The sequence below is a fragment of the Diabrotica virgifera genome, chromosome 10 (genome assembly GCF_917563875.1).
Source record: "Diabrotica virgifera virgifera chromosome 10, PGI_DIABVI_V3a".
Classification (NCBI taxonomy): Eukaryota; Metazoa; Arthropoda; class Insecta; order Coleoptera; family Chrysomelidae; genus Diabrotica; species Diabrotica virgifera.
The window spans coordinates 57,815,807-57,836,826 of record NC_065452.1 but is presented as its reverse complement, the minus strand read 5'-3'; the positions used below and the strand labels follow the sequence as shown (position 1 = coordinate 57,836,826).

Here is a 21,020-nt window from a genome sequence, read left to right as displayed (position 1 = left end):
CTAAACTATGAGATATACAAAAAAATGTTTATAACAAAACTAATGTGTATCAAAGAGGTCTATAATTTAAAATTATTTTCAATTATACAGGGTGAGTCAGAATGACGGTATGAACCAAAGTTTTGTTTTTTTAAATGGAACACCTTGTATATTAAATCATTTTTGAGTATATTATTTAAAAATATGAAAAATTTGTATAAGGTCTTATAGGCCTAAAGTTAATAATTTTCGAAATATTTACATTTTTATTGAGAAAAATGGTAATATTTATAGGGTTGTGGATTATGTTTCCAAGGAAATAAAAATTTAGGTGATAGGTCAAAATTTTTAAAATATATTGCTATTTTTAAATAATTTAATATTTTTTACTTTTAGCCATAAAATATACAGTGTGATCACTATTTGCAAATACAAAATTTTCTCATTTTTTTTTAAATGGGACACCCTGTATATTAGTTTTGCGTTTGGTAGTAAATATTACAACCTTTCTTTTGGTGTAAGGTTGTATGTACCTAGCATGTTTCGTTTTGTAGATATTTTAAAAAAACTATAGATTTTACGTTTTTGCGGATTTTTTATTTAAAAATTTTTTTGCAAAAAAAATAATTATAATCTGGTTTTAGAAACATACACTAAAATATAAAATATGAAAATAAAAACGTAATTAAAGATTAAAATAAATCGTACGTTAGTACAATTCAATTGAATTTAATAACTTTAAATTATTTTACAAAAAATATTTTACCATATTAATGAATTAATGAATACATAAATTAGTTACTAAATTAAATAAACAACCAAATTTTAAATCAATCGTAGTAATTCTTCTACCGCAGCAACTTTCCTATAGCAAATTAATTGTTAGTTATATTGTATTTACGAGTAAGATCAGTTATTAACTTTTTAATTTACCTACACCTTGAGAACGTATAAAGTATACTTTGAAACAAATGAACGTTATGGAAGTATATTAAGAAGTAAATAGTATCTATGTACCTACTCGTGTCACAAAATCTGGTAATAATTTCTAATGGTTTCGCCCAAAACAAATGTCATATCCAAAAATGTTTCGGTTAAAAAATTAAAATTTAAAATAAAAAAAATTGTTACAAAAATTTCAACTACAAAAGTATTCCCAGTTTTTGTGACACCAGTAAATACTATTTATATTAATAAATAATTTGGATGATACATTTAACATTCATTTGTTTCAAAGCATACTTTATAATAATTTTTATATTCTCAAGATGTATGTAAGTAAATTTAAAAGGTAAATTAAAAGTTTAACTAAATACAATTTAACTAACAATTAATTTGGTACAGGAAAGTTGCTGTAGTAGAAAAATTACTACGGTTGATTTAAAATTTGGTTGTTTATTTAATTTAGTAACTAATTTATGCATTCATTAATATGGTAAAATACTTTTTGTAAAATAATTTAAAGTTATTAAATTCAATTGAATTGTACTAGCATACGATTTATTTTATTCTTTAATTACGTTTTTTTCTTCATATTTTATATTTTAGTGTATGTTTCTAAAACCAGATTATAATTATTTTTTTTGCAAAAAAATTTTTAAATAAAAAATCCGCAAACACGTAAAATCTATAGTTTTTTTAAAATATCTTCAAAACGAAACATGCTAGGTACATACAACCTTATACCAAAAGAAAGGTTGCAATATTTACTACAAAACGCAAAAGTAATATACAGGGTGTCCCATTTAAAAAAAAATGAGAAAATTTTGTATTTGCAAATAGTGATCACACTGTATATTTTATGACTAAAAGTAAAAAATATTAAATTATTTAAAGATAACACTATATTTTAAAAACTTTGACCTATCACCTAAATTTTTATTTCCTTGGAAACATAATCCACAACCCTATAAATATTACCATTTTTCTCAATAAAAATGTAAATATTTCGAAAATTATTAACTTTAGACCTATAAGACCTTATACAAATTTTTCATATTTTTAAATAATATATTCAAAAATGATTTAATATACAGGGTGTTCCATTTAAAAAAATAAAACTTTGGTTAATATCGTCGTTCTGACTCACCCTGTATAATTGAAAATAATTTTAAATTATAGACCTCTTTGATACACATTAGTTTTGTTATAAACATTTTTTTGTATATCTCATAGTTTAGCCGTAATCAAAGAAGACCAGAGGTTTGGCGCACCCTGTATATATATACATATATAAATTTTATAGAATTATTTAAATTTAAAATAAATGTAAAACCTATTTTAGGATGGGGAAAAATGATTTATTTCGCGACCGTCATCGCGACCGTAATCTCTTCGGCGAAGTAAATTTTGTACGTATCTATATTATGAGTATGTATACATAAATTGTATAAAAGTATTTAAATTTAAAATAAATGTAAAATCTATTTTGGGATGCGGAAAAAGATTGATTTCACGACCGTCATCGCTTCGACGAAATAAATTTTGTATGTGTATTATTATAATGTACGTATAATAATACTAATATTATTGAAGTGAAAAGTCCTTTAGGGACGTTGTGCACTTTTTAGATGGGGAAAAAGTATTGCATTTTCGACCGTCACCGCCTTGGCGAAATAAATTTTTGAAGTGAGAACTTCTGTAGTGACTTTGTGCACTTTTTAGATAGGCAGCGAACAGTCGCTGAATTGAATTAGCGACCGTCATCACGACAGTCATTGCTTCGACGAAATAATGTTGTGAAGTGAAAACTTCTTTAGGGACGTTTTGGTCTTTTTGATGATCATCGCGACCGTCATTGCTTCGACTAAATACATTTTTGAAATGAATACTTCTTTAACGACGTTGTGCACTTTTTAGATGGGGAAAAAAGTATTGAATTAGCGACCGTCATCACTTCAGCGAAATAAATTTTTCAAGTGAAAAGTTCTTTAGGGATGTTGTACAGTTTTTAGATGGGGAAAAAGTATTAAATTAGCGACCAGTATTTGTTCGACGAAATAAATTTTTGAAGTAAAAACTTTTTTAGGGACGTTGTGCACTTTTAAGATGGGGAAAAATTGTTGAATTAGCGACCGTCATCGCTTCGGCGAAATAAGTTTTTTAAGTGAAATCTTCTTTATGGACGTTGTGCCCTTTTTAGATGGAGAAAAAGTATTGAATTATCGACCGTCATCGCGTCCGTCATGGCATCGACGAAATAAATTTTTGAAGCGAAAACTTTTTTAGGGTTGTATAATAAGTAGAATCTGTAGAATAAATGTTGTATTAGCGACCGTCATCGCTTCGGCGAGATAAATTTTTCAAATGAAAACTTCTTAAGGACGTTGTGCACTTTTTAGATGGGGAAAAATATTAAATTGACGACCGTCATTGTTTGACAAAATCAATTTTTAAAAACAAAGCTTCTGTAGGGACGTTGTGCACTTTTTAGATAGGAAAAAAGTATTGAGTTTGCGACCGTCATCATTTTGCCGAAATAAATTTCGTACGTACATAATATATATTATTTGATGTATATGTTACAGTTCAAGCTGATTCTCAGTTAGAGTTGACTCCAACTAGTTGGAGTCAACTCCAACTGAAACGAGCAGTAAAAGTTGATTTTAAAAATTTAAATCAACTTTTACTAGTTGGAGTTGACTCTTCCTGGATCGATTCAGTAAATGTTGATTATACGAGAATCTCAAGTGCATTTTTGATGAGTGTGCGTTTCTTTGTTTTGACCGTTTCAACTACTTATTAGTATAGTCTGTAACGTCACCCCCGTTAGGTAAATTATTCTGATTCGATTATTGGCACAAACTTACTCAAAGAAATACATCCGTATAACAATCCTTATAACAAATACACAGGATGTCACGCGGTACCGCGGTCGAAATAGCTATTTATATAACAAGGGAGGAAAGTGCTACTTTTCCTCCCGAGAATGAAGTTTACTGCCCGACGCGTAGCGGAGGGCAGTAATCATTCAAGGGAGGAAAAGGCACTTTACTCCCATGTTATACATATGGTTTTTCCACCTTCCTCAAATAACAAGTCATTTTTTCATTTTTACTTAATTTATTTATATAACTAACCAACAAAATTTATTAGAACTTAAACTAACAAATAGGTACAATATAACTGTCAACTGTCAAATATAAGTCAAAGTATTAATGTAAACATTGTTAAATCAGAATAACAATTTACTGTTTTTTACCATTCTGCAAAATACAGAGTGTTTTTAAATAAACGTTGAAATGTATAAATACTTACGTAATAGAAAATAGATATTTCCACCTACCTCTACCGAAGGTATACTTTTCCGGACCTGATTGTAGGGAGCAAAGTTGTACTTTTCCTCCCTAGGGAGGAAAATATTTTTCCTCCCTAGGGAGGAAAAGTAAAAGTGACGTCATGGTATTTCATTCATGAAATATAACTTATTGACGCCCTGTACAATATCTATTTTCTATTACGTACATATCTATACATTTTAACGTTTATTTAAAAACACTCCCTAGGGAGGAAAAGTACAATCAGGTCCGGAAAAGTATACTTTCGGTAGAGGTAGGTGGAAAAATTGTTTAACCAATTTCATTAAAGTCAGTCAGTAAAGTGACTCTTTATCGAACGAGTCTGATATTACGAGCAGAGGGACAGACGCGTTCGATAAAGAGTATTGAGGTGGTGCGTATAAAATTGTATCGTCAATCATAAAAAACATTAACACTTACTTACAACTTTATTTTTTTTTTAATTTTAGACGAAATAAAAAATTCGTATGACAATAATGACAGATGACTTTTGCATGATGGCCAGTTTTGATGTATAATCGATAGTTATCAATATTGTATACCTACCTAATTACTAAATCTGTAAAGTTTTGATTTATTTTGTATGAATATAATTGCGAAACACTACAGAATTTTACTTTTTGACATAAATTTTATTAATAATAAGATAAATTTTGTACAATATTTTTAATAATTAAAGTAAATAAATTTTAATTTCACTCAAATAAATAATCGATTGCTGCCATTGACCACTTACATTCAATCTCGGTTAATTTGATTAATAATCGCGGCAGGTAAAATAACATTCTTCTTTCAATACAACAAAATGTTACTTTACTGCCGAAAATGAGGGCAAATGAGTACAATAATGAATGATTTTAGTGACGTTTGGCGATAAACAATGATTTTAAACAAATTCGCAAAAATACACACACCGGCAAAATTAGCCGAACACCTTAAAAATGGGACATGTTTGATGTCTCGAGTTTCCTAAACCACTGATCCGATTTGAGTGATTCTTTTAGTATGTTATAGCCTTATTATTTAAGAATATCGTTATAATAATACTGTTGCTAAACAGGTAAATATCATTTTATACCGGGTATACAAATCATGCTGTGTTTTTTTCTTAAAGTTTGGAACACCCTGTGGAATATTCTATCACATGTAAAATATTAAAATTAATACTCGATTATAGACTTAGGCCTTCTTAACATTTTTCTTTTTGACTCATTTACTTATGTGAGATAATAAAAAAGGTATGTGCGTTAACAACTATCCATGTTTTTCATCAATAAATCCTCATAGTAGGGGAGGAAAGTATACTAAATTTGCAGTTACTCGAGCTTTATGGGAATCTATTGGATTGTGAAGAGTATGTGCTAAAATCAGAAAAAGATTAAGTTAAATTTTCCATAAAGTGGGGGACTTTTCATTTTTTAATTTAATTTTCCATTTGAAACAATCATTTTCTCCGATTAGAGCGCTATCTATCCATAATTAGAAAAAATGCGTCGAATAAAAGTTGCTTATTTTTACGTAAAGAATCCAAATCTGCAATAAAAATTGGGGGCTCCTATTTAGGATTTTAAATTAAATCCCCCACCCCACCTCCGTGGAGGTTCGTGATACCCGACGGAGAGGGGAGGGGGGTAAACTAAAAATTTTAAATACGAACCCTGCGATATTTCGCGAAATGAACATCAGATCGTAAAACTGCAAAATACACCTATTCAATATTTTTCAAAAATCTACCGAATGGCACCAAACACGACCCCGACGGAGGTGGGCTGGGGGGTTACTTTAAAATCTTAAATAGGAGACATCTTTACCAGCTGCAAATTTAGCATACTTTCCTCCCCTACTATGAGGATTTATTGATAAAAACATGGCTAGTTGTTAAAGCACATAACTTTTTTATTTTCCAACATAAGCAAATGAATCAAAAAAGAAAATGTTAAGAAAGCCTAAGTCTACAATCGAATTTTAATTTTAAAGTATTATATAGAATACTAGAACACTAGAATTACTAGAATATTCCACAGATTTTTCCGAACTTTAAGAAAAAAACACAGTATGATTGTAACACCCGGTATAAAATGACATGTACCTGTCTAGCAACAATATTATTACACCGATATTCTTAACTAATAAGGCTATAACTTACTAAAGGAATCATTCAAATCGGACAACAGGTTTAGGAAATTCGAGACATCAAACGTGTCCCATTTTTAAGGTGTTCAGCTAATTTTGTCGGTGTGTGTAATTTTTTCACTTCGTACAAATTTTTTTTTAGATTCTTTGGGTCTTTTTTTTCTCTAAAATTGACTGTTGTCGAGTTATTAGCGACTTAAAATTTGAAAAACGCCAAAATAACCATTTTCAAGGTTTAATAACTCGGTTAAAGATAATTATTGTGAAAGTCGAGCGAGCGGCCGTGGAGTAACGGCATAATCGGTGGCCTCATACGCCAGTGCACGTGGGTTCGAGCCCTGCTAAAGACAAACCATTTTCATTTCCAATAATGACATGAGCCGTCTCACCGTGCCTCGGAGAGCACGTTAAGCCGTCGGTCCCCCTGGACTAGTGTACATCGACACTAGTTACTTAAAACAGGATTAAAGATGTAATTGGCGCCGGAACTGTCCGAAAGGCAAAAATGCCATCTTCTTCTTTAAGTACCGTGCCCAAATTTTTAGGCGTGGGTAGCTTACATAACAATTTGCCGATATCGTTCTCGATCTTGTGCGGCATGTAACAATTGATCTGCTGATAAGCCAGTCCATTGACGAAGGTTTCGGAGCCATGAATATTTCTTTCGACCAATTCTTCTTTTTCCGTCGATCTTTCCATTGAGTATTAACTGCAGCATCCTGCATCTGCTACCTCTCATTATATGCTCCAGATATTCAATTTTTCTCTTTTTTATCATCTTCATTAAGTCACCTTCGCCTTGACCTACTCTGTTTAAGACTTCTCTGTTTGAAATGCGTTGAACCCAAGATATTCTGAGCATTCTACGATACGACCACATCTCAAAGGCTTTTAATTTGTTCATCATGTTAACCTTCATGATCCAGGTTTCACATCCATATAGTAATACAAGATACACATAACATTTTAGGAACTTGATTCTCAGTTGTAAGTTCAGCTGAGAGCTGCTCAGAAAAGATCTAAGTTTCATAAATGCTCCTCTTGCAATTTCTATACGAGTTTTAATTTCTTCATCCGGATTTAGTGTCTCGTTTATCCAACATCCCAGGTATTTAAAATGGTTAACTTTTGTTATTGATTCATCATTGACAATTAGTTGCATAGGGCCGACGTCTTGTTTACTAACCACAAGTAACTTAGTCTTTGTTGCATTTATGTTAAGTCCGTTATTGGAGCATTTTCTAGTGACTCGATCTATAAGGAATTGAAGATCTTCGATATTTTCAGCCATGATCGCGGTGTCGTCTGCATATCTGATGTTGTTGATAGTTTCTCCCCCGATTCGAACTCCACATTGTCCTTCCAAGGCTTCATTAAAAATTATTTCTGAGTATACGTTAAACAAAGTTAGGGATAACACACAACCCTGTCTGACACCTCTTTGAATGCAAATTTTGTCTGTTTCTTTGCCGTCTACCAGAATGCCATACGATATTATATATTATGAAAGTCAGAAACTAGAAAAATCAAAGATTCTACCTCTATAAGATCCTGAAGAAATTTTTGTCATTATTTCATTAATAAGATATTATTTTTAATTATCAACAATGAGCGCTAACCGTGTATTGAGGCGGCCGTCAATGTGAGTGCGAGTGAGATTCACCATTGGACGGCTGAAATGGTGAATCTCTTTAGCACTCACCATTGACGGCCGCCTAATACGCACTTAGCGCTCATTGTTAATAATTAAAGATAAAGCTTAGTAACAAAATAGTGACAAAAATTTCTGCTGGATCTTGTAGAGTGGGCTATAAACTTTGATTTGGCCACTTTCTGACTTTCATAATATGTAATGGATTTAAACCGAGTTATTAAGCCTTGAAAATGGCTATTTTCGCATTTTTCAAATTTTAAATCGCGTATAACTCGACAACAATCAATTTTAGAGAAAAATCACAAAATACCTTTTTTACTCAGAATGACCCAAATGATCTAAAAAAAATTGTTCGAAGTGAAAAAATTATTTTTGTGAATTTGTCTAAAAAAAATTGTTTAAACAATTTATCGATCAAGGTACTGCCTGGCACCCAGTAGATTTGTTATAAGGACCTCTTTTTGAGTAAGTTTGTGCAAAAAATTCGAATCGGAATAATTTACCTAACGGGGGCGACGATACAGCCTAGACTAATTTGAACATATTCAGTAACATTTAATTTCTAGAATCGGCTTTTTGTGTGAATCAGAATCAACTTTTACTAAATGGCATTGGGAAGAGTATACTTTTCCTAGCTGGAGTCTACTTTTACTAGTAAATGTTGAATATAAATCTTCATTTTATATTTATAATCAACTTTTACTGAAACCAGCCGTTAGAGTTGACTCCAACTAGTTGGAGTCAACTCCAACTGGATAATCAACTTGAACTGTAACATATACATAAATAGCATAGAACGTACGCAACGCTTATATAATATAGGTATAGCACTTCTTTTTGGTTGTGGAAAAGCATGGAGCTTGTAATTTATATACTATAAGAAGTTTTCGCTTCTGTCGACACTCCCATGAGTGCTTTAAATTTTTTTTAATTGAAGAAGACTGATTTGTACTGTACACATATCACTGATCCGGAAGAAAAGTGTCACAACTTAAAAAAACTGTTTATGTCACTTTTATTTTAAAAAATTGGTCACTTTCTTAACACTAACGAAAAATACCTCGACATTTCTCGAAATACAACGGTTTTCGTGATAAATAACGATACATTCTCGTCGAACGTCAGGGCATAACTGAAAAATGTCATTGTTCCGGCAATAAAAATATTAATTTTACCACCAAAAGAATAATGACACTATCGCCATCTTATTAAGATGGAAGTACACATCTATGTGACACCTCTCTTGGTCAGAGTATAGGATTTTTGGAGTCAATTTAACAAGATAACTGAAATTATACATTTTTATGAGTTGTGTCAGTTTTCAATGAGTTGAAAAGTAGGTACTTTAAATGCGTATAATATATTGAATTCCTAGATCCCATACTCCTGGAAAGAGGAATCCCATTGGCCAAAAATACAAGAAATAAAAAACTTCGAAGGTTTTTCAAAAAGTTTGGAGTTTCAACATCAATTTTTGCGTTGAATAAATATTACATCTAATAAATATCTTAATTATTTTTCTTGCATATTTAAGAACACAAAAAAAAAGAGCTAAACCAGAAATATCTACTGAATAAAGAAACCGAACAAACAAGTTAAAAACAATTAATTTCTGATGTTTCTGTGTACAGACTTACATTGTCTCGTGGGCTTGTTTAGCTGTAATTAAAAATGACCCATTCTGCACTAAACTATTATTTACTTTTAGTTAACCTCGTACTATTTTATTGACCGCATCACTACACTACTCTACTGGGAAATGGACATTTCATCTTTAAAAATGAAGAGGGGTTCATTCTAAAAAGCTGGAAATTGATGAGAATTGGTCTATTGTCTACAATTTAATGGGTACTATTTAATTCAGCCAATAAAAAAAGGTACAAGACGCAATTTAAAAACAAAGTGTTTATTAGTACTTATGAGATTCTAAGAGAAAACGATTTGAAGTCAACATTTCAAGCACATTTGGTATTTTTTTTAAATATGGTAGAATTATTTTATTTTTGAATTAAATAAGCATATTAAGTGTAATTCAAAGAATATCCAAAAAACTTTTCAACGCAAAATATTAAAAAATAACCCAACGGTAGCAGATTTTTACAGATACCTCCAAAAAAATAGATTTTGCGGTGGATATCATAACTCATCACTAGATCATGTAAAACAAAAAATTCAAAATTTTTTATTAGATTATGAGTTTCTCAAGGTAACACTGTCGTGTTTTTTACTTTTAACGATTTTTGAGTTCTTGGTGTCAGTCGGAAATCAAAAAAACGAAATTCTTTGAACAAAAGGATGAAAGTCAACATATTTATTATTGTTAAACAAAAATTAAGCATAAAAGCAAATATATCTCTACAGAGTTACCTCAAGGAATATCTAAAGAATTTCTATGCAAAATTTCAGGTCAATAGGTCGAGCAGTTTTGCAGTTACAATATCCACCGCCTTTAAAAAAAATAGTTTTGAGAAAAACGCGTTTACAGTTTTGAAAACTTTTATTATTATTTTCTTTTTTGTCTGTCAACTGGTTAAGTGATGCAAACCGGAATATGCTTTTGAATTTTGGAGTAATTAACAAAAGGGAAGGGGAACAGTTGTTGAATATTTCTCACAACACTCAAGCGTGCTGGCGCCAAACCGAGGCAAAGCGAATCGGACGCAGGGATATTCAACATGCTGTGTCTCTGGTAATTTTACTCCGATCCAGTGGCGTACCGATAAATCAGCGGGCCCTGGTTTCAGTTGGGATGCGGGCCGCCCGGCCAATAAAAAATATAAAATTTTTTTTCAAAATAACCTAATTATTATTGGTGATAACAAAAATCTCAAGTAGGAAAAAATGTGGGTCTACAGACTTCGTATATACACCATTTTTTTCACTTTTTTCTAATCTATATTTTTGCTAACTATTTTTTTTTTGATAAAACAGTTACTTACTTTTTGAGTTATTTGTGAACAAACGCCTGAAAACGTAGTTCTTTGTTGAAAAATAAACATTTTCAGTCGCAAATAATTCAAAAAGTATTGACTTGGTGAAAAAACAGTACCCATAGAAAAAAAAATTTCTTAGAATTAGTTACTTCATTGAATTCCAGACTTATATTGAGCGTTTTTCAACGGTAAAATATCACCTTTTTTCTGTAACATGTTATCTATGTGTATGCTAAATTTCATTTCAATCCAAGCAATTCTTCAAAATTTGGCATTTTGCAATATTTGACAATGGACTATTAAAAAAGTAAATTAATATAAATTTACTGTTCTTACAATTTTTTGATGAATAGGTTTTTTCGTTTTTATTTGTAAGTACCTACACAAAAATTAAAATTTATTAAGCAGTTACATTTCCTAGTGAGTATTTGTGTAGTTCAAAATGTTCCCAATCAAATTAGAAACAAAAGAAGCAAAAAGCGCGTTAGAGCGGCCCCCTGCGGGGCCCGGGCAATGGTTCCGCGGAACCCTGCTCAGTACGCCACTGCTCCGATCAACCTGAAATTTTCAGACCGTATTCTTAAAGCTATCTACTTTAATTTAATGTAATAAAAAATTGAAAATTTCAAACCTTCCTAAAAATGAATATACAAACACTCATGGTATTTGAGGATTTGAGGATTTAAAGCCCCAAAACATTTATACATATAGGAACCTATGTTGAGTTTTATGATATACTTGGTCACATAAAAGTTACTGCTTTTTGAATTAACTGGTATTTAAAAATAAACTAAGCATCAACATTAACGCTCCACCTTAAAAATGGGACATTTTTGATGTCTTGTATTTTATAAACCTGTTGTCCGATTTTAGTGATTTTTTTTAAATATGTTATAGCCTTATTCTTGAAGAATATCGATGTAATAATATTGTTGCTAAACAGTTAAGTGTCATTGTAACAATGATAGTGTGTTTTTTCCTCAAAGTTTGGAACACCCTGTGGAATATTCTGGCATATATAAAATATTGAAATTAAAACTCAACTATAGCCTTAGGCTTTCTTAACATTATGCTTTTTGATTCATTCGCTTATGTTGGATAATAAAATAGTTAGGTACTTTAACAACTAGCAACTTTCTTCATAAATACAGGGTGTTTCTAAATAAGTGCGACAAACTTTAAGGAGTAATTCTGCATGAAAAAATAATGACCGTTTGCTTTATAAACATATGTCCGCAAATGCACGCCAATGGTGAATATAAAATTCTTAATTGTATACCAAAAATGCGCAATAACTACCTCTTAAAACCTACCAAAGTTCATTTGCATATCTCAACCGGTTTTAGAACAATAAATAAATCGTCAGTTTGTAAGAAAAAATTCAACATCCCGTATCTCGGAAACGAAGCATTTTCGGACATATGTTTATAAAGCAAACGGTCATTATTTTTTCATGCAGAATTACTCCTTAAAGTTTGTCGCACTTATTTAGAAACACCCTGTATTGATGAAAAAGTTGCTAGTTGTTAAAGTACCTAACTTTTTTATTATCCAACATAAGCGAATGAATCAAAAAGCATAATGTTAAGAAAGCCTAAGGCTGTAGTTGAGTTTTAATTTCAATATTTTATATACGCCAGAATATTCCACAGGGTGTTCCAAACTTTGAGGAAAAAACACACTATTATTGTTACACCCGGTATACAATGACACTTACCTGTTTAGCAACAATATTATTAAATCGATATTCTTGAAGAATAAAGCTATAACTAAAAAAATCACTCAAATCGGACAACAGGTTTAGGAAATACGAGACATAAAAAATGTCCCATTTTTAAGGTGGTGTGTTAATTTTGATGCTTAGTGTATAAAACATTTTTAAATCGTTAGAAAATGTAAAATAAAGATGCACATTATGACATAAAAATATTTGATTACATTTATTTATTTTGGCTCTATAGTGTAGTGAAAACCAATTTTTTTTTTCAGTTCCTCCAATGTTATGGATTCCACATCAACTAGTAGGCGCCCCGTTAAACTACGCCGTGACGCTCGAATGTTTCACGGAGGCGAATCCAAGTTCCCTCAACTACTGGACCCGGGAAGACGGCCAAAGCATGATTCACGATTCAAGGAAGTATCGCACGGAAAATAGCCTCGGCAATCCTTCATATAAGACCCACATGAAACTCACCATTAACAACATTCAGCAAAGTGACTACGGGACTTACAAATGCGTCGCCAAGAATCCCAGAGGGGAGACTGTCGGGACTATTAGGTTGTACAGTGAGTTTCACCATTTATTAATAAATATCTTAACATCACGGACAAAGGCGCTTTGTCCTTTTTATTTCGAAACTGCTCAACTTTCCTTTATACAGAATAAAGCCTTTTTAAAAACCGTGTTTGATATTAACACATTCACGGACATGAATAACAAATATTTATAATTATAAAAATGGATTATCATTTTCATTTCGTTGCAACACGAAGCCAAAGATGTCTTATATTTCAGTTCGTTTAGAGAGCGATACAAGCACTCTGAGCGAACGGTTTCAAAACTCATTAGTTTTTCATCCGAGAATGCATATTATATATCTGTCTCTAAACCAAACAGAAATAATCCAGACGACTAGCCTCGAATTGCAACTAAAGAAATGGCCTGGGTGTCCTAGCAAAATCTGCTAGATACAAGTCAAAATTTTCAATTTAATTAAATATACAATAATATTACATTAAAAACTTTATTGGGACCATTTTTCTTGTTACATCTCCGTGGCTTCTAAAAATGTAACCCAAGCGGCTTGCCTCATTTGCTCCAGCATCCGCTTGGCTTGCATTTTTAGAGGCCACGAAGGTGTAACTAGAAAAATGGTCCAATAAGGTTTTTTTAATATTATTTTGTATTTTTTCTCGCGTTTTCTATCTGAATATTGTACTATACCACTACTTGTGAAAGTTAGATTTCAACATATCTTGTTCTGGAAAATATTTGAGTGGCAGCGAAAAAGACTGTTTAAAACTGCTTACAAGTGTAAAAATCATGAGATCAGCATAGTTTTGGAAGAAGAAATTCAACGGCAACCAAAAAAGAAGACTTAGGAGCTGTCAAAACTCTTCATCTTGGTGGAGATCAACATCAACACAGCTATCAATAAACAATTGCTCTAGATTTGATAAACTGTCAAAAATCGGGAGGGAAGCCAAAGTCATAGCCTTCTTGAGACTTGAAAAAGACAGATGATCCCAAAAGTTTTAGATCAATATCGCTACTGTATCACATATATTAGTTCCTCGATCTAATAATCGTCAATAATATAGCTACAAACCCGTCCACTAACACCTTAAATACATACAAAATTTTCTGTATACCACCGAAGATCTGACTGACTCAGTCCTAGGAACTAAACTGAGCAAAGCTCAAAGTAAAAACAGTACTGACTGGATGATACCCTCTGAGAACCTTACAGCTAGACATAAACAAAGATGGGCGACATAGAAAGCGCTCAATAAACCTCGTGTTGGGGTGACAAGATGCAGAGTTAACACAGTAAAATGGGGCTTCCCTCTGAGTCGGCCCTATGCGACTGTGGAGAAGAGCAAACTGTAGATCTTCTAATTTGTCCTTTATATGCAGTCACATTATCAATGGAGGACCTGACTGGCGCTGTACCAAATGCATTTGACGTCGCCAATTTTTGGCTAAAAGTGCGTAGCAGTCCTTGCCCTAATTTTATAAATACAGAGAAAATTATTGAAAAGAAAGTTTTTAACATAGGTACCAACTACTGTATATAGTACATCAGACCATCTGCTGACAATGAGAACATTGATAGAGACGGCAAATGAATATCAACTACCCTTATTTCTTGCCTTGGTAGACTACGAAAAGGCTTTTGATAGTATCGATATGTGGGACATAGAACAAGCTATTAATAATTTTAGAATATATTCGAGATATAGACAACTAATACATAATATATATGATAGTACAATTAGACGAAAATACAAATTCCATCCCGATTAAGAGAGGCGTGAGACAAGGAGACGTAATATCGCCAAAGCTTTTCAACCTAGCCCTGGAAGACATCTTCAAAACTACAAATTGGTCAACCTATGGCATTCGAGGAACTGCAAATTATGATGGAGGAACTCTCAGGCAGCTCCCAATAAGTTGGGCGTCGGCCTAAAAATGAATATGAGAAAAACACAAATAATGACAAACACAGATGATCCCAAACATATCACTATAAATGGCAGTGAGATAGAAAAAGTCCAAGAATTTATCTACCTAGGCCAAATCCTAAAACTTGACAAAGAGAAACAAAATGTGAAAATTACTAGGAGAGCAAGACTAGTTGGATACTTAATAACCGCAAAATACCCCAATACTTGAGGAGCAAAGTGTTCAACCAGCGGATTCTTCCTATCATGACATATGGATGTCAAACCTGGACCCTAATCAAGGCAAATATGAATAAACTAGCCACAACAGAAAGAGCAATGTTAGACTGTCAGATAAAAAGAGGAACGACTGGTTAAGATCAAAAACAAAAGTCGAGGACATAACAACAAAAATTGCCAAACTTAAATGGATCTTCGCAAGTTCGCAGACCACACTACTAGACAAAAAGACCAACGTTGGAATACAACAGTACAACACTGGAGACCTAACGAAAGTAAACAACCGAGAGGAAGAGCACAAATGAGATGAGTTGATGATATGAAAGGAATAGCCGCAACAAATTGGAAATATGTTGCTCAGGAGAGAGACCGATGGAAGGAATTTGGAGAGGCCTATGTCCAAACGTGGACGATAGAATGCCAAGAAGAAGAAGGCCAACTAATGTAAATGTTTATTTTCGGTAACAACATTTGCAAATATTTGTTTTGTAGATTTAACCTAATTTTTTATTTGTGTATGTTTATTGGCTAAATAATAGATATTATACTGAATAAAATTAAATAAACAAAGCTATATGCTCAGATATTTTGAAAACATGCTGATAGAGAGAATCTGGTATCAAATTTGGATTCGATGCTCTAATTATTTAAAGCAGTTAAAATAAGTCCGATAACAAAACATGTGTTGACCAGTGTAGGCCATTTAATGATATTGCTGGACAGGCACGTACAGATTATTGCAAACAATAGGATTCACTACCTAGAAAATATATTACAGATATGCAAGCACACTATAATAGATATAATATGTCTATTAAAGGAGATTAGTATGATTGAGCTTTGTAAACCAACTGAATTAATATCAAAAGACTATTATGAAATCCATTACTGCTTCCTTACGGCTTACTTAGTTGATTTAAAACATGTGCACGTAAAAATAAATGCTATAAATGCATTTTAGAAGTACAAAACTCATAGTTGAAAACGGGTTTTAAAAAAATAAATATCGTAATAAAATTTATTTACTCGAGACATACAATCTCAAATACAGTATTCTACTCTCAGAAAATCCTACTGCCAACTGCGCCAATTATAAAACTCAAAGCCAAAATTGGGTTTTTTAAAAAAATGTTTTGTAATACAATTTATTTGTTCGGAACATAAAATTTAACTATAAACTAAAAGCTCTATCTTAATAAAAAAAAAACACCGGGATAATTATATAATGTAGCAAAATGTACAAAATGCATAGAAATGATTTAGGCTACTTTCTTTTTCGTGTCTGGATCCGACTACAGTTTTTCTGCCCAGTATCGGGCTACGCCTATACCCTTTGTGTTTGCTAACCATAAATCATCGAGGGCGCACTGTGATGGGCAAAGTCTGCATACTCTCACGTGCTCCACTTTCTGTATTTCCTCACATTCACAAAGTGCGTCGTTATCTGTATTGATGCCCCTTTAATGATGTTCTGTTTTACAGGGGCAATATCTGTGCGTATGCGGTTGAGTGTCCGCCAGGTTCTCCAGTCCAGGTTCATTCCATTAGGTCGTTCTGGATGTAGTGGGAACAGTTCGGGTGATTTGACGCTGACATAAACCTTTTCCTTGATTTAAGTCGGCTGGTTCCTGGCGGTTCGTCAAACTCATATAATTGGTGCTTTTCATCGAAAGTTTTCCTTAACTTCTCCACATATTGTGAGGAACATATAGGGTCGTCTGGTGATGCGAATCCAGCTGCCCGGTACAGTAGGGGTGGAGGGGTAGGCTTCATATAACCGGTAGTTATTCTACATGTTTCATTTAATACCGTGGCGACTTGTTGGGTATGTCTAGATCTATCCCAGACGGGACAAGCAGATTCTCCTGTTGAGAAACATAGGCCTCAGCTGTTGACTTTAAGACCTAGGGGTTTGCACCCCACTTGCTCCCTACAAGTTTCCGCAGAAGGTTGTTTCTCGTAGAAACCTTTTGTCTTGTGCTCTGTTGTTGAGATGAAATGCACATACTTGGGTTTTAGTAGGGTTTGGCTTTAATGAGTTTTGTTTGTAGTAAGTTGACATCATGTTTAAAGACTCTTCCATTGTCGACTCTACTTGTGTAATTCTTTTCTCCTTTACGGCGATACCAAGGTCGTCAGCGTAAACAAAACTCTCAGTCTGAAGTTGTGTTCACTACGAGGCGCCAAGCCTTACACCGATCAATATATCGTACCCATGTATCCAATACCAGGTATACTGTCGGCAAACGTACAAAAAACACTGAGTAAATACGAAGGGGGACGAAAACAATAGACACAAGGCAAGGATACAATCCATTGCTCTCCGTAGTGAACAAACCCTAAGGGTGCATTGGTTGGCCGTTGGTGTAGATAAGGTTAAATAGGGATGGCGCCAGAACGCTTCCTTGAGGTAAGCCATTTTTTTAGGTTCTCCATCTGCTCTTCTTGCCGTTTAGCACAACGTAGAAGCGTCTATTACACAACAGTGATCTAATCATATTTACCAGGTCATAGTCAAACACAGTGTTAGATACAAGATCTTAGCAAGGTTCTGTGGTTTATCGTATCACAGGGCGCTGTGAGGTCTATCAAGGCTACTTCCACTCAATATCTTTCAATACTCATATTTTTCTGCTCAAATCCTTCCTCTATGTACTGTGTTAGATTCAGCACTTGGCCTGAGCATGATTTACCTGGCCTGAAGCCTGCTTGTTGTAGGATTAGTTCTGCATCTAATTTTTCCTGGAAGCGGTTCAAAATGAGGCAGGCGTTCTTACAATTTATACAAATTACATAGCAGAGATATCGAACGGTATCTATTCGGTAGTTTAGGGTATTTCCCAGGTTTCAGAAGGGCTACTACTTTTGATTTACGCTATAGTTTTGGAATCTGGTAGGTAAAGCGACAGATGTTAAATAGATCGAGCACCCATTTTCTCGCTTTTTGTCCGAAGTGTTTTATCTGCTCTGTTAGGATTTCGAGTTCTTCGATGGTAAATGGGTTTAGCAAGAGAGTTGTATCCTAATAATTCAGTCAGGATTAGAATAAAACCTAAGATGCTAGTATTTAGTTTAACGTCATCAACCACTTTTGTCATTTCTGAAATCTTGATGTAAGAGCTCATAGTTATAAAAATTGGTTTCTACAATTTTAACAAAACATTTTTAATACAATTCTATAATCATCCACGACGCATGTTAATCATGTTCTTTTATGTATGATTTATCCGAGAAATTATATTTCATTTAAAATGCGTCAAACATTCGTAAATTATCTTGTATAAAGTTTCGAAACAATCTCACAAAGAACTTCGACAAGAAATATCACGAAATCTTTGTAAAAGCGAGTCGACTACAAGCTGTTGAAGAATTTATTTGAAAGAGAGGCGACTTTTGGGATGAACACAAAATGTGTGAGGGAAAAGGAAGGAGAAGTGGGTATTCCGTAATTTAAATAATTTTATTTAAATGCCGCCGTCTTAAAATAGAGTTATAGTTGATTATCGCTCAAAGTAAGTCGTCTCTATTTATTTTTTTGATATTAACACTTGTTTCTAGTAAAATATTTAGACTAAAAATAATTAAAATAGTAACAAAGTAACAGCACTTCTTGTGAGTTCTGAAATCGTAAAAGCGGTTATGAGAAATCACTTATTATATTTTTGATTGGTCACAACACATGAAGGAGTAGGAATGAGGACTAGTCTAGACTACCACTACATTAGTGTTTTTCAATCTGTGGATCGTGACCCCCACGGGGGTCGCGAAGCCTTACTCGGGGGGTCGTCGACTGAAAGAAAAAGTTGAGGTTCTTAAAACACAATTTTACAGGGAAGAATGTGCTTGTTTGTTTTTCAAAAGTTTATCAAATTGTGGTACTATTTTTGAAAGGTTACTTAATCAAATAATTTTCTAATTGCAGTCTATTTCTCTTTTTAGTTTTAATGTCATTGAAGAAAATGTCAGTTCACACAAGTATGAAGTGGCGAATTGCACTAATAATTTAAGAGCTTCCCATGCCAGCTCTGGGTATTGGTGTTTTATTTTTATCCAAAATACGCTTTGCAAATAAAATTTCATTTTAAGCATACCATCAGCAGTTAAATCTAGAAGACATTCTTCTATTTTGTGTTGACATCAGTCAGATCTATTGATGTGTCCAACACAGGGTTTAGAGTCCATCTAAGCCTATTGTCAGCTTTAGAGTGCAACTCTAGAAAGTATATCAAAAGTTGCTCTTGTAAATTATGCAAACTCTATATAATGCAAATAATGTGAGCCGATACCGCAACACTTTGGTCTGTTGCATTATCTTCGTCAATCTTCTGAAAACATGGAAGAGACTCAAATATTTTGTTTTGCGGAGAGATTGACCACAAACGAAGTTTTGTGTGAAATGCATTTACTTTATCTTTAGCTGTTAAAATATTCTTTTCCCTTTCTTGAAGGTTCTTGTTCAAATTGTTAAGGTCGCTAAAAATATCTGCCAAAATGCTAATTTCAAGAGCCAATAGGGTCAGAAAAACCGTAAGCATATTTAGATTTTGAATCTTGTAAGAACATTAACAATTCAGCTCTCAGTTCCAGAAATCTTGTCAACACCTTTCTTTTGGATAGCCAACTGACCTCTGTGTGATAAACGAGATTTTGATGAAGCAAGTCCATATCTTCAAAAACGATTCTGTATAGCCGAGTTTGCAAAGCTTTACCTTTAATAGAATTTACAATTTTTAATACCCCCGTTATTTATATCACAAAGTACTACCTTAGAGCCTGTCGATGAAGAAAACAGTGTGTCAAGGATATGTTTGGCACTTTATCGATTTTATTTTGCAATGAGTACGCTATTTTTGCCATTAATAGTTTAAATAGATATATTTTTCCCAATCAATATTGTAGTTGCAAGTGCTTTCTAAAAACATATCGTACAAACACTGGCCAGTAGTGCTTGCAGAAAGTACTTTGCAAAACAAGATTTCTTCCATGATATTATCATCTGCTTCAAAGCGTACAAATACTGCAAACTGTGCACAGTCGGACACACCTGTAGATTCGTCAAACTGCAAAGCAAAATGTTGGCTGTTCTTTAATTTTTGGCCCGCGTCAATAAAAGATAAAACTACCAATATAGGAAATAGCTATTTGTATAACAAGGGAGGAAAGTGTAACTTTTCCTCCCGAGAATGAAGTTTACTGCCCGACGCGTAGCGGAGGGCAGTAATCATTCAAGGGAGGAAAAGGCACTTTACTCCCATGTTATACATATGGTTTTTCCACCTTCCTCAAATAACAAGTAATTTTTTCATTTTTACTTAATTTATTTATGTAACTAACCAACAAAATTTATTAGAACTAAAACAACAAGTAGGTACAATGTAACTGTCAACTGTCAAATATAAGTCAAATTATTAATGTAAACATTGTTAAATCAAAATAACAATTTACTGTTTTTTACCATTCTGCAAAATAGAGGGTGTTTTATAAATAAACGTTAAAATGTATAGATACTTCGTAATAGAAAATAGATATTATACAGGGCGTCAATAAGTTATATTTCATGAATGAAATACTATGACGTCACTTTTACTTTTCCTCCCTAGGGAGGAAAAATATTTTCCT

At 33.0% G+C, this 21,020-nt stretch overlaps 1 protein-coding gene across 2 annotated transcripts in view; it reads left to right on the top strand.

Annotated features, from left to right (window-relative positions):
* LOC114343996 (lachesin-like) overlaps nt 1-21,020 on the top strand; it is a 455,602-nt gene that overhangs the window by 404,275 nt on the left and 30,307 nt on the right. For both annotated transcript variants that reach the window (XM_050641201.1, XM_050641200.1), the window contains exon 7: nt 12,987-13,283. In XM_050641201.1, coding sequence (XP_050497158.1) covers nt 12,987-13,283 — 297 coding nt within the window. The remainder of the gene's footprint in view (nt 1-12,986; nt 13,284-21,020) is intronic.